Source organism: Dunckerocampus dactyliophorus, chromosome 2, assembly GCF_027744805.1.
Source record: "Dunckerocampus dactyliophorus isolate RoL2022-P2 chromosome 2, RoL_Ddac_1.1, whole genome shotgun sequence".
Classification (NCBI taxonomy): domain Eukaryota; kingdom Metazoa; phylum Chordata; class Actinopteri; order Syngnathiformes; family Syngnathidae; genus Dunckerocampus; species Dunckerocampus dactyliophorus.
This window is the reverse complement of record NC_072820.1, coordinates 25,712,472-25,727,003: the sequence shown is the minus strand read 5'-3', so window position 1 is coordinate 25,727,003 and position 14,532 is coordinate 25,712,472. Positions and strand designations below refer to the sequence as shown.

Sequence of the window (14,532 nt, the reverse complement as noted above, 5' to 3'; positions counted from 1 at the left end):
TCCCTAAAGACGTGTGCCAAATTTTGTGACGATTCGGCTAAACACCTTGAAGTCGCAGAGGGTGTTGTATTGAGCTGTGTGAGGAAGTCAATTCGACCAATGGCGTTTTTAATAACAGCGCTGCCATGTGGTGTATTTGTCAGGAAAGGACAAATTGTTTGTACTAGTTTTCACTCTTTTTTTGCAGCAGCAGTTCAGGACTAGAAGCGTTAGCTTACACAAACAGTGCCCTATTTTTTTCCCGACTGCAGTTTTTTATATGTGTCACCTCTATTACTTGGGTAAATTTCAGATGGACCAGAGAACCAGACCTCATTATTTTTTTTTATATAAGAAGCTGACTAGAATCTAAATAACTACTTTCCTGTTATTCACCAAACACAATGATAAGCATGGGTGTAACAACATTCCAGTTTGAATTAGATATGGAGGGAGGGTGTGTGAAAGGTTGGGAGGGGGCTTTGAATTTGAAATTGCATTTTCATGGACCCCTGTGCAAAAAAGAGCAATTACAGTCAAGGGCTTTTTCCCAGAGAAAAGCAGATGCTGCAGTGGTATAGCAGTGTAAAGTCTGCAGGCATAGCCTAATGCCAGCGTCTTTTGAATACATTCAACCTAGCAGTGTTGGGATAGCAGTAATGGCCTCCCACTGGGGAGCCAAACGTTTGGCTTGGCTTCCTTTTCTTCATAATCAAAGAAGTCCGCCTCTTTGTATTCAACTCATATGGTGATGTTCATTATGTTATAGACTCCAAATTTGATTTTCCAATGTTACGCGTGCCACAAACTTACTTGGAGGTATTGAAAACACAGGGAATTTATTGTTATCCAAAAAAGGAAAATGCTGCCTGTCTGTTTATTCTGGGGTTAGCTTTTCTCAGGATGGCACATTGAGCATTATGCATCAGTGTTTGCCTTGTCCCTTGGCGACATCAGCGGGCCTTCTCGTCTCCATGGGAACCCCTTTTTTAATGTCAGCCCATCTGCATATCACAACTGCACAAAGCCGGAGCGAGAAAGCCAGAAAGAGAAAGCCAGAGAGCAAGAGAGAGAGGGAGGAGAAATTCAACAATGCCTTCTCCGTAGGGTCCCTCAGTGATGCAACTCTTGCCACCGTTTGACATGCTGACAAAAGAGGTCCAGTTGCAGTCTTTCGCAAAACAATTTTTTTGATTCCATTCCCTTTTGTGGATGAGAGAATCAAATACCCCCCTTCTCAGGCCATCTTGTGACAGATCCCCATTGTGTACACAGGTTGACAAAAGCCCTCCTTAAGCTATTGATTTAACAGATCAAACCCTAACTACTTATGTCCTTGTCCCGTCCCTGCTCAATTAGTACGAAGAGTCCCGCCCAGATTCTCCATCCCGCCCACCAACCAGGAAGTGATGCCAGGTGGCAGCGTCAACCTGACGTGCGTCGCGGTGGGCTCGCCGATGCCCTACGTCAAGTGGATGATGGGCCTGACGGAGCTGACTAAGGAGGAGGAGATGCCAATGGGGCGCAACGTGCTGGAGGTGACCAACATCCGAGAGTCGGGAAACTACACCTGCGTGGCCATGTCCTCGCTGGGCTTGATTGAAGCCACAGCTCAGGTCACCGTCAAAGGTAAGGGTTCTACCTGATTGTTTCTCTTCAACTGCATTTGAATATACAGTACATGGCCCTACTCCTGATTTTCCACAGGCAAAAACAGGTACTAGAGTTACTTTCTCCTACCTGGTTAGCCAGAATTCCAAGCGTAAACCTCATCAGACGTGAACCTCTGATAAATTGGGTAAATTTGACAATACAAAGCTAAAAACAACAAAAATAAGCACACACGCTAACATTGCCTCATCCCTGCTGCAGTATTTTGTTCCAGAGTTTCCACTTTGCCGCAGCTCTCCGTTTTATTGCTGCCCTCAGTTTCCTCTCGAACACAAGAGACCCTCGTCCATTGTTGCTATGTTAGTTTGTCACAATTCAACTTATACGACTGGTATTTGCAGTCTTATACTCCACAGTCTCCACTTTGCTGCAGCATCCCGTTTTCTTGTTGCACTCATTCTTCTCTCCAATACAAGAGACCATCTTCCGTTGGTTTTGTTTGTTAGCATTTTTCATTCCAACTTATCCAACTGGAATCCCTATCTTTGTACTCCACAATCTCCACTTTGCTGCAGCAGCCCGTTTTCTTGTTGCCCTCAGTCTCCTCTCCAATGCAAGAGACCGCTGCTCTTGTTTGTTTGCACGTCTCGCTCTGACTTACTTTACTTTACTTACTAAATTGCTTTTACAGGCCTGTGGTACTATTTTAAGTTCAAACTGACCAGGTGAATACCACTTGGTACTGTGTAGTCCAAAAATGTCCAAATCAATGCTAAGAAAGTCACAGCCAAAAGGCCCCTTGTCCGAGCAAAGCTAAATATTAGCTTACCCCTGTCTGATGAATGCTCATAGTTGGCCAAGAAACCCCTGCTGAAGGTCTCTTCTGCTGGTATTTAAGTACAAAAGGAGAGCACTCTTGCAATTTAGTAGTAATACCCAGCTCTGTTATGAGAGTCAGATTTTTTTATGTTGTGTGCATTGGGGGATAATGGCTTCTCACATCACTTCAAGGGTGATCTCATGAAAGAACCTTTCAAGATGGACTAAAAACATTTTTCAGCTCTTGGAATTAAAGCTAACAGCAGTCTCCTCCTTCAGCCCTGCCAAAGCCCCCCACTTCTCTCATTGTGACTGAGACCACAGCCACCAGTGTAACACTGACTTGGGACTCAGGCAACCCAGAACCCGTGTCCTACTACATGATCCAGTACCGAGCCAAGACGTCAGACAATGGCTTCCAGGAAGTGGAAGGCGTCGCCACCACCCGCTACAGCATCGGTGGACTTAGCCCCTACTCAGAATACGAGTTCCGTGTGATGGCCGTCAACAACATCGGCCGCGGACCACCCAGTGAAACTGTGGAGACGCGTACCGGTGAACAGGCCCCCTCCTCACCGCCCCTGCACGTCCAAGCTCGAATGCTGAGTGCCACTACCATGCTGGTCCAGTGGGAGCCGCCTGAGGAGCCCAACGGGCATATCCGCGGCTTCCGGGTGTACTACAGCTCAGATCACAGCGCTCCACTCAGCGCCTGGCAGAAACACAACACAGATGACAGCAGCCTGACCACCATCTCTGGCCTGACGCCCGATATCACCTACAGCCTCAGGGTGTTAGGGTTTACCTCCGTGGGTGACGGTCCGCCCTCAGAAATCCTTCAAGTCAAGACTCAGCAAGGAGGTGAGTATCCAACCAGCCAGTTATTATCACTTTGCAGTATCTTGGTAAAATTCTATTAACTTTTGTCTTGATGTCGTCAGTGCCTTCCCAGCCATCCAGCTTTGAGGCTGAAGCAGAATTGGACACCCGCATTGCACTGTCATGGCTGTGGCCCGTGCAGGATCCCATTATAAAGTATGAGCTGCAATACTGGGAAGCCGACGCGGACAACAAGGTTAGCATCACATCACACTACCTGCCTGCATTCTAGCTAGCTTGCTACCAACTTAGATTACCGATTTATATAGCAGTGGTTATCTTCTAAATGGATGGATGGATGGATGGTTATCTTCTTTTTACACTTGGATGGTACAACTTCATCCTGGAACACATTGTTTCTATTTCCATTGTTTCTGTCTAGCTAGCTTGTTAGCTTCTTCAATTCTTCAACCAAGAAGGTATTCAGTAGGATTGCTTATGCAACATTCTCACATCAGATCCCATACTGATATAGCAGCCACGAATCATTCATTCTTGTATGAATGATACTTATTTTGGAATGTTGGAAAAGGCTTTATGACGTGATATTTCTCAAAGAGAGAACAATAATCAGCAACAGTAGGTATGAGACTTTAAACATCTGGGGTATAGTTGTATCCACAATGTAGTGGCAGCTAGGCATAATATAGCAAGATTTGAGGTGCAGAATTAAGTGTTTAAACCCTATTTTCACCACGGACAGGGCCTGGTCATCTTTTCCATTATAGCTAATGACCTCATATCGGCCCGTGGGAGTTTCCTGTTTGACGTTGCTTTAAATAGGCAATGAGTTTGGTTGTATTAATGAAAAATACACACTCCTACTCCTCTGCTACTCATTATAACACATCAACATCAACACATTAGCACACACTGTTGTGATCACGTGGGCGGCCGGATAGACGTGCTGGGGCGGAGTCTGGAATTGTCTCCTTGTATCGGAGTGCCAATATCTGAGATTTTAGATGCAGGCTGATATAATCCGATCTGATTTTTTGCTGCTACCCGATATCAATGTCGGATCAGGACACCCCTAATATTCAGTTAAGTTTTTATTTAACCTATTTTTACACTTGTATTGCAAGAATGTAATCAATGGATTATTGTCAACATGCCTCATTACGATTTAGCTTATTAAAGTTTAGTTTTGTTGTTTATATAGCAGTGGTTAGCTTATTTTTACACTTGTGTGACAGTGGCAAGGCGGCATTTGGACCCTGGAACTGATTACTTTTACAGTTTTCATTCATTCCTGCGTTGAAACCAGATTGTGTTTGACAGCAGCAGTTCCACTACGTGAATAAACAGTGTGTGTGTGTGTGTGTGTGTAATTGTGTGTATCATTCCCAATTGTGAACCTTGCAGATACACGTCACTTTCGACCCAGCGGGCTCGTACGCCGTGGATGGTCTGAAGCCCAACACGCTGTACCGCTTCTCACTGGCGGCCCGCTCTGAAAACGGTTTAGGCGTCTACACCCAGCCCATCGAAGCTCGCACTGCCCAGTCCAGTAAGTCAATCATCTTTCTCCTTTTTGATCCGTTTTGTCTTCTTGCTCTCTCACACTCCTTGCTAATCAAATAAATAAACATCAACCGCCAGCCGGGCCGAGGTCGTCATTTTACCATCCAAAGTTACTTAAGTTTGAGAGGGTGCGGGTTACCTGGGTGTCAAGTCAATTTCAGCACGGCATCAAACTGTTGTCAGTCAACACTAACACTGAGGACAGGCGCCGTGTTCAATGTAAAAGGTAGGTTTTATGTCATCATCCCACCCCCCACCCCTCCACTCATTTGGAGTCCTCGCCATGCATGGATGGCATGCGTCTCTTACATACCTTTTAAGTTAAGAAACTGAATAATATGTGCGCTTAAATGTGTGAAAAATGTATTAGGCTTTTTACATTTGAAAGAGAAAAGAGCTACTTTATCTTTAATTTGATCTCACTTTTATGCCTAATCTTTATCTGGCTGTCGTTCTGGCCCGAGGCGCATGTATTTGCTGTGTTCCACTTTGACTTTGTAAAGAGAATAATGCCGAGGATGGATTTTAACTTGACGCTACAGCTGTGACAGCTCCTGCGTTTTGTCTCAAATGCTGTTTCCACTGTAGAAATTTGGCTTTAATCAAGCAGATAAATCGAGGGAAAGGCTTCTTGAGACGTCATCTGTACTTCTGTGAAGAAGGTGTCGGACGTTTCTCTCCTCATGCGAAGAGCTTCGTCAGCGAACTAATAAGTGCTGGTAGCCTAGGCCTTAAATACAGTAAGAGTGGGCGGAATTGGTGTGCCAACACCCTCCTCCTATTGGTTCCTTACACTAAGCCTGGGCGGAGTTGTGGTCTAATCCTCTCCTGCCATAAGCACCTCCGAGGTGCTGTGTTTAAGGCCTAGGCTACCAGCACTTATTAGTTTGCTGACGAGGCTCTTCGGATGAGGAGCGAAACGTCCAACACATTCTTCACAGAAGTACAGATGACGTCTCAGGAAGCCTTTCCCTCGATGGACAACTCCTGTACGACTGAGAGCCTACACAGACGCAAGCAGATACAGTATTTCAGCAGAATTTGAAAATCTATCTGCTTTGATTTAGTCGGCTGATATCAGGGCCGTGTGGCCACTCTCTCCACCGCGTCACCTGATGAGACCGACGTCTCTTTTGTCAAACAGACATGAAAGTAGCTTCTGCGTGTTAGTGTTTTTTGGATTCCCATTTGAGGTCATTTCCACGCTTCCTATGAAAGACATTTAATAAGCATGCTGCGTGCAAGCGCCTCGCTTTCAATTCTATTTTATTTTCCCTTTGTGGTGTTTAACACATTTGTGATGAAGACAGATGCATGCAGTGCAAGAATGCTTTTGTGTTTTGTTTGGTGTGATCATTTGTAGTTGTTTGGATGTGTACCGCTGGACTGGAGAGTTTTATAAATTGAGTCAGACTTTATTTATAGCACCTTCCAAATAAGAATAGGAGAACTCAAAGTGCTTCACAGTTATCAAAAACAAAACCTATTACAAAAACGAAAAGATTACATCAAACAAAATGAAAGTGAAGTAAGAGTGCTCAGAATGGATATACCTTACCAATGGATTAGTTAAAAACAAAATAGCTTTGTGAAAAAACAAACAAACATTCAAACAAAGTATTTTAGTAATTTAACGTACACTGGACCCCCGCACATTCACAATTCAGCATTCGCGTCCCTGCAAATTTGCAGATTTTTGCTTTAAAAATTATTGTATATTTTTTTTTCTCTAAAAATAGGCCCAAGTGGTCTTGGAATGTATTGTATGTGTGTATGTGACTATTAATTTACTGTACTGATTGGCAATTGTATACTTATTTCACACTTGATTATTATTATTATTATGTATTATTTAGTTGATAATGCTATTTTAATTGACATATTTGAAGTGTTTAGTATTTTTTATAATAATAATAATTATTATTATTATATATAATATTATATAATAATGGTTATGAAGACATTATAAACATAAAATATAATAATATTTAAAAAACTATCCTAGATTTACATTTACAAACAAAGATAAAATAATAATTGTAATTAATGTAATGTAAATAAAACAAAGTTTACTAATTACTTGTGATGATGTTAATTATGATAGTAGTATCAGCACCGTCTGGGCACATTTAATTGTGTTTCCAGCCGTAAGTAAAGCTTTGCGTCTTCGTGGCTGCAAAAACGCAGTGACAGGCACCTGGCGCTCGTCTCTTATGATAGCCAGAGTTTCTGCAACATCGTGTGAACATCACTGAGGGCCGCTAAGCGTTTGTTCACACCCGCGTGCCGTTTATTACTCTCTCGTGAGGCGCAGTGGGGATTGCAGTTAAGGGTCTTTATGAAAACACTCACCTGTAAAATTCTTGGAACCCTTTATATTAGAGTGCCAATCACGACACCAACACAGCTAAACTCTCAGTCCAAAGGTAGCATCTTTTTGTTTTCTGTGGAAGCTTTTTGCGGTAAATTGATGAAATTGACATACTTACTGAACATACATGGATACAAGTCTTGGGGAACACCTCTTAATTCATGACTAGAGCCCTTAATCTTCTTGCTGACACATGGAGAAGGGGTAGGATTAAATAAGATCTGCTTCTTCCTACTCCTTTTCGGACATGCTGAATTGTACAAGAGCAAATGTGTAACACTTTTATTCCACTGTCATCTTCCACATAAACTAAACGATAACCATAAGCTAGAACCTTATAAATGGGACACTATATTTTCCCGTACGACTATGTACCGCATTACTTTTGTCCATTTGAACATTATGTTTGATGGAAACATTCTCCGTCTTCCTTCTTGGAACTTTTGCCAGCACACTGGTACAGAATTGGAATCTGGCAGACTTTTGGAGCCAAGCATGAATAAAATGGGGGTGTAACTATGCTGTGATCACGGTTCGGTACGTACCTCGGTTTTAAGGTCACACTTGAGTTTATTTTGGGTACAGTAAGGCAGTAAAATGCAAAACATAAAACTGCTTGGCTTTTGTGGTGATGAAACAAAAAACTGTAAACTGCTAGCAGGTAATTCGGCAATAAAATAGGTAAAGTGAATAAAATTGGGTGGAGCATGCATCAGAGAATGTGTTGTTATGAAACAGAAGTTAAACATTCAAGACCACCTGTAACACAGGATATATGCATTTCAATGTTATTTTTCATGGCGGAAATACCAAGATTAACATGTATTTTTGTGTCATGAGCACTTTCAGGTTGGCAGTAAAGTTTTAAAGCACGTCAGATTCTGTGTGTGTATGTCAGGACGCTACATTACTTACAAGACAATATTTATACAACATCACCTCCAAGCACTTGTTGCAGGTGGCTGAGCATGCATTCATTTAGCACCCAAATGACGCACCAATATGGATCCCTACTCCCACTAGCCAAAGTCTTTCTTTATGGTGTAGACGCGTGACAGTGGACATTTGCACTTCCTGTCCCTCAATGAATGTGTATATGTACCGTACCAGATATTGCCTACCGTAAAAAGTGATTACACCCCTTTTAATTATATAAACATGCAACAAAAAGCTTCCATCCTTGCTTTCAGTTTGCTTGTGTTGTAGTTTTATTTTTATGTTTGCTTGATCCGTGCTCCCCCCTCCCCCTCCCGTGTGGTTGTGCAGCCCCCTCCGCACCCCCCCAGGAGGTCCGCCTGTACAGCCTGAGTTCCACCAGCCTCAAGGTGAGTTGGGCAGCCCCGCCCGCCGCCAGCCGTCACGGCGCCATCGTGCGCTACACGGTCAGCTACCAAGCACTGGCCGGCGACGACACGGAGCGTCACGAGGCCACGGGTATCGGCTCCGGAGCCACCGACTATATCATGGAGGACCTGGAGAAGTGGACTGAGTATCAGGTGTGGGTGAGGGCTCACACGGACGTAGGGCCGGGCCCCGAGAGTGCTCCGGTGAGGATGAAAACCAAAGAGGATGGTAGGTTGACGCAAAAAGCCGCAAGACTCGTCAATTGTGTCTCTTTGTCCTCTCTCCTTTGTTGTCTTTATTGATCAATAACAAGCTAATGAGGCTCCCTTGTAGCCACAAGGGATGTCATCTTTTTTCTTTCAACTTGGCTTTGACTATTGCAGGTTATGTCTCATCACCTCGGGACTTCCCTCTGTATGTGTGTGTGTGTGTGTGTGTGTGTGTGTGTGTGTGTGTGTGTGTGTGTGTGTGTGTGTGTGTGGCTTTCCTCCCTGCTTTCACTGTTTGCACAGCATCCAGGTCTTCGAGAAGTGGAGCTCTCCTCCCTCTCTTCCCTCCCCTCTCGTGTTGGTTTGTTTGCCGTGTGAAAGAGAGCAGCTACTCCTCAGAGAAATTAGCCTCTAATTAATGTTTTTTTTTTTTTTAAGTTTGCCACAACGTAGCTAATTTCACGGCGAAATGAAGGCCATTACAGACATCACTAGACCACATGCTACCCCACATAAGGCCCTCTTTAACTGACATGGCCGCCCCAGAGCGAGTTGGCATGTTGATTCATTGCCAGCGCCGCAATTGAGCGCACTTCTTTTTATCAAGACCAGCCAGGTCCATAAATAACACAGTAGTCATCTCTCATCAAAGCACAGAAGAAAACCGTAAGATCAGCATTTTATTTTTTTCTTGACTTTCCACCCTCCCTCCCTCCCTTCTGCCTCCCAGTGCCGGGAGCGCCCCCTAGGAAGCTGGAGGTGGATGTGGTGAACTCCACCACCATCCGGGTCACCTGGAAGCCACCCCTGCAGGGCAAGCAGCACGGCCAAATTAGAGGTTACCAGGTCATCTTCTCCCGCCTGGAGAACGGCGAGCCGCGGGGACAGCCCGACATGCTGGACGTGACCTTGCCGGAGGCGCAGGTACGGAGAGATGTGTATTCTCCAACTCTTTATTTATCTCTCTTCATACATCTCCAGCTGTGTGATGTCCATTTCCCTCTTGTGTTCAATCTCCACTCCTCCTTGTCCACACACTGTATGAGTTCACACTTCCCCCCCAACCACTGCAGTCAACTGCCTTCATCACTTTGTCTTCATTTTATCTCCCCACACATGTGACATTGGACTGGAAATTGGATCCAGTCTGCAGACACAATCCATGTTACATTCTGTTGTGGATTAGTTGGGTTCTTACACAAGTTCTTCACATGCACTGCGCTGTTACCACGTTCAAAATTAAGGGAAGAGTGGATGATATACAGTACATACATATATATAAATATATGTATGGGCAATATTTTGAATTAGTGTTGCCAAAAAGCCAAAGAAAAGGCAAATTATATACACAGTTAATCCCCTGATGCTTGCCGAGTTAAAGTGTTGTAAAATTGGTGACATCATGCACAGCATCGGTTCAAATGCCCAAGTTTTTGCGGCTTTAGAGGGCACGTTTTTCACAGAAATATTGCTCACATTCCAAACCTTAGGAAGCATTAGACCTCAGGTTCCTGTGTCGTTTTAAACGTTTTTGAACATTCTTTCTTTGGAAAGTGTGTCTTTGGTTGTAGATAGTATTTTGTAATACAGCATAACAGTGTTCTATCCATATAGAGAAGGCATACTTTAATGTATTGAAATGATATGGCGTCATTGAGTAAACTTTGTTTATCATTTGAGTTTCTTGTTGCCGGGCATGTGTGTCCTGGTTTGTGGTAATGAAAACTTGGTCACCCCACCGTATCATACAAACAAAAATCAAAACAGCAGTAACATTAATGGAAACACGCATTCACCAGCCGCCCTTGACCGCCTCTGGAAAAACATCTCATTTTTCATATCAGCTCCATTTGTCTGTTGGAGGAGCGTCCAGCAGCAGGCTCCTGGTCTACTTCCACTTACAAATACACACATCTCTGCCCTCGAGTGCTGGGCTATTAACCCGCATTAGCATTTGTAAATATCCCGCGTCTTCACTCTTTATCATTTCGATGGCAAGTACACTGTCAAGGTCACTGTGTGCCCAACTCCGAATAGAATCTTCCTGCTGCTGTGGTCACAGGACGTCCTGTTCTTCTCAAAGCATAATGAGGATTGTTTGTGTGGATGTCAACTCCTACACACAACAGCTGAAAGCATCAAATTATCATGAATTTTCGCAATAAACCACCTGGCTGGTATCACCTTGAAGGAACGATACCAATAATATTACCATAAAGCAAGTTTCCCATAGTTGCCCATCTACGTAAGCAACTAACCTCCAGGGTCTCATATCAGCACTGTGGCTGTAGGTATCCTCATGCTGTCATTTTTTTAATCATCTACACACAATGGCTGTAGCTGCATTTGCAGTATCACAAGTAGACAGCATCTAGCAGCCTTATCTACCTGTGCATGTGCTTTAAAATGTTGGTAATACACTTTTTATACTGTTGTTTACAATGAACTCATCAGTGCGATTAATGCGGGCTGAGCAGTATGTTCCTTACCGCTATTACCGCTAACGTTGTTTCTGTTGCTGCTGTGATGTGCAAATATACATGTTCCTAAAGAGAGCAGTTTTTTCCACTTTTTCATGCACTCCAAATCATTATTTGTTGTTCATTTTTATATATACAGTATATAATGTTTTTTCAGTTTCTCTCCACAATGATTGCCAATTATAATTACATACACAGCATTTCGACAAAACAGTGCAAACAGTCTTCTTGATAAATCAAGGTAATTATTGACAATAATAGTTTTATGGGGAGGAAAGCCTCAAAAGTTTAATATCTTAGCACAAAACTACCTAATTAGATGGATTTAATACCAGAAGTCAGTCACAGTATAAAAAACTCAAATGAAGTAAAACTACTAGTCCTTTGAAAGAATTAATGTTTAATGGTTAGCATCTCGCTTGTCCTCTTAGGCATCACTGGTAGCCTCCTGCAGAAGCATCACCATAAAAACAACTTCTGTGGTGTTTTTCTTTGAAGGCTCCACTTTATTGGTATTTGATGCTTGTGTATTGACACTGTGTTGTAAGAATAATCAATATGATACATTGAGATTTGCATATTTTGGCCTATTCCTGTTACATTAGCTGTTTTCACCTGCCGTTCATTGTTAGCAGGCTATGTGCACAGAACATAATAACAAACATGGTGGATTTTGTCCTCAGTCAGGTGTTGTTTTCATGTTGGTGCAACAAGCACAACTTTGCCTCGCTGACTGCATCTTTTCATCTTTTGAGTTAACTGACGGTTTTTTACATGACCGGGTACCCTTAAAAACTTGGAATGCAACCAAAAGTAAATCTGGTAATATCTACCCCTTTTCAAATCTTGCAAGACTTGAATTCAGCTCCATGTTGACAGAACCAGCCGGACTCTGCCTCGTTGAACTCGCCGTGACCCGAACCTGTCGTGCAAACAGCCCTCCCTGACAGCACAACCCAATTAACACATCTCGCAAAAACTGGCGCCGGAGCCAGTCTCCATGACGCCTCTCAAAAACCTGTTTGTCGTTCCCGCCTCTGGCTAACCACCGTCTGTTTTTCTTCCCTGGCTTTGCGCTCCCGCAGCCCCGGGACGCCGGTTGAGTAATTCCAGGAGGCTTGCGTGCAAGTCGGTTACCCTTGATTGAGTCATCTCAACAGATTACTTTCTCAGAGAGTCTGCAACCTGCATGGGCCTGCCCGGGACGTCGGCAAGGACCACACAGTCACTGGACTTTTTTGTTGTTGTCTCCGACATGTCTTTCCCCTCAAGTGTCAGCTCATGACGCAGCCCGAACTCACACAACTGTAATTAGTAATGAATTAAAAAGCAATTATCTCTGCACAAATCAGTTCCTCATTCATAGGCTAAATTCCTGCCACACCAACAATGTTAAAAACATTCCGACTTATCAGAGCCGACTGATTGGACGGTGGATTGTGTCTGTGTTGCTATCACCTCCTCCCCCATCGAACTTCTCTCAGCTTCAGCTGCTGCTCGCCTCCTCACATTCTCCCAGGGTTAGCCGCAATGCTACAAGTAGAGCAGGGCGCCTGTGTGTGGGCGCTTCAAGCACCTCTTTTCCAGCCCGAGCTCACACAACACCCTCATTTTCTGTGCTAATTTTAAACTCCAGTCCAGTACCAACTGCGCAATGTTATCAACCCCTGTTTTTTTGAAGCATTTTGCATAACAAGGCGAAACTTCAGCGAGCACATCCACCACTTTTGCCGCTTTGCACTTCTGGTAACCTTTAGGACATTATTACCACAGCACAGCTTGACTCACTACTGAGAAAATCCAGTACTAAGAGCCAGTTACAATCGTGAAAGGTCTTTAAAATGTACATAACTGACTTTTTGCACCACAAAAGAATGATACCGTTCTTGTTTGAGCGTGCCTCTACCTTTTGTGGTGCAAAACGACAGTCGTTGAGATTATCCATTGTAAATGAATGTTAAAACAAATGCAACTTCAGTCTCAAATGCTTCTTCAGTGAAGAAGCCACTACGAAATGGGCATTCTCATTACATCATCACCCTTCAGTGCTTTCTGGCTGTGACACAGGCAGACGAGATAATTAATTAATTACACTGTTCATAATAAATGTTTGCTACGATAAAGTAAGGTGCATACATTTCTACATTATTTTAATGTTGTATAGCATACCTCAGAACACCAAAGGCACACATTTTTACAAACACTGACATTTATTGCAAAACAACTCTGATAAATAACAGCTTACAACCAGCACAGTAGCAACATTTGTAAAATGTATCAAATATACATATGAAATAGAAATAACAATATAACAAATGTTATGAACATCTTGACTATTATTTTAAGGTTTAAAACCTCCCTGTTTTGGTCTCGCTCTCCTCCTGTCGTTGATGTTCTTCCTCGGATTCTTTTGTAAGAAAGTGCCGAATGGCATTTTGTTGCATTTGACTTTTCCATACTGGGATTGCAGCTTTTGAATGGTCCTGGAATGCTGTGTGGTGTAGCAGAGGGCTGACTTCAGTTGGCTCAGCGTCTTCTGCAGGAATGACACATATGCATGATTGATGGGCTACAACTATTAGCACAGACTTCACTATGACGTGCTGTGTTACATGAGTGATAATGTAAAATGCGAACATCGCAGTACACTTCAGTAATGTAGATTCACCTCGCTAGCGAGCGATTTTAACTCTTTCAATACCAAAGATGTATTCATATGTTTTTATAATCCCAAACGCCCGATCCCAACAACGTATTTATACGTATTTTACGCTTATTTGCGTGAGAGGCAAAAAGAGGTAATGATGCAACTCTGCACTAATGCACTAGTTCATGGTGTTATATTTGTAAATAAATTGTTATTTTGATGTAAAACAACCCCTTTTTGTGTTGTTTATGTTGGTGTAGTTGTTTAGATATTTCAGCTGTCACAAAAGCAAAAAATATTTGTGTCAAAGTGAAAGTTATACTTGAAATGTATCTTTTCATTAGAAGTTGTTTTTAGTTTAGGAAATATATGTTCCCTTTTTTAGTCGGGAACAGATATTTTCGTGAAACTTACCTATGTTCTTCTAATTACTAAAGAACAGAAAAAAAATTTTTTTTTTTTTCCTGATATAAGAAGGGAGTCTAATCTTTCTTTTGGCAGGTTCCATGTTTATATAGCCATAGAACACAATATTCTGTGTGGCTTGAAAGATCTGTCAAAATTGTCTAAAATGACCGGTACTGAACGTGTTGTCTTTTGAAAAATGGCTGGGATTGAATAAGTTAAAATACAACTTCCAATTAAGGGCTAATGTGGTCGCTATCTAAT

The 14,532-nt window shown here is 42.8% G+C and overlaps 1 protein-coding gene across 14 annotated transcripts in view; it reads left to right on the top strand.

Annotated features, from left to right (window-relative positions):
- The window catches only part of LOC129177840 (receptor-type tyrosine-protein phosphatase F), a 243,955-nt gene that overhangs the window by 172,063 nt on the left and 57,360 nt on the right, over positions 1-14,532 (top strand). For 9 of the 14 annotated variants that reach the window (XM_054769382.1, XM_054769379.1, XM_054769380.1 and 6 more), the window contains 6 exons: positions 1,339-1,608; positions 2,689-3,270; positions 3,351-3,484; positions 4,654-4,798; positions 8,450-8,755; positions 9,467-9,660. In XM_054769382.1, the coding sequence (XP_054625357.1) occupies positions 1,339-1,608; positions 2,689-3,270; positions 3,351-3,484; positions 4,654-4,798; positions 8,450-8,755; positions 9,467-9,660 (1,631 nt within the window). The remainder of the gene's footprint in view (positions 1-1,338; positions 1,609-2,688; positions 3,271-3,350; positions 3,485-4,653; positions 4,799-8,449; positions 8,756-9,466; positions 9,661-14,532) is intronic. The other 5 variants (XM_054769386.1, XM_054769387.1, XM_054769384.1 and 2 more) reach the window with 1 other exon arrangement.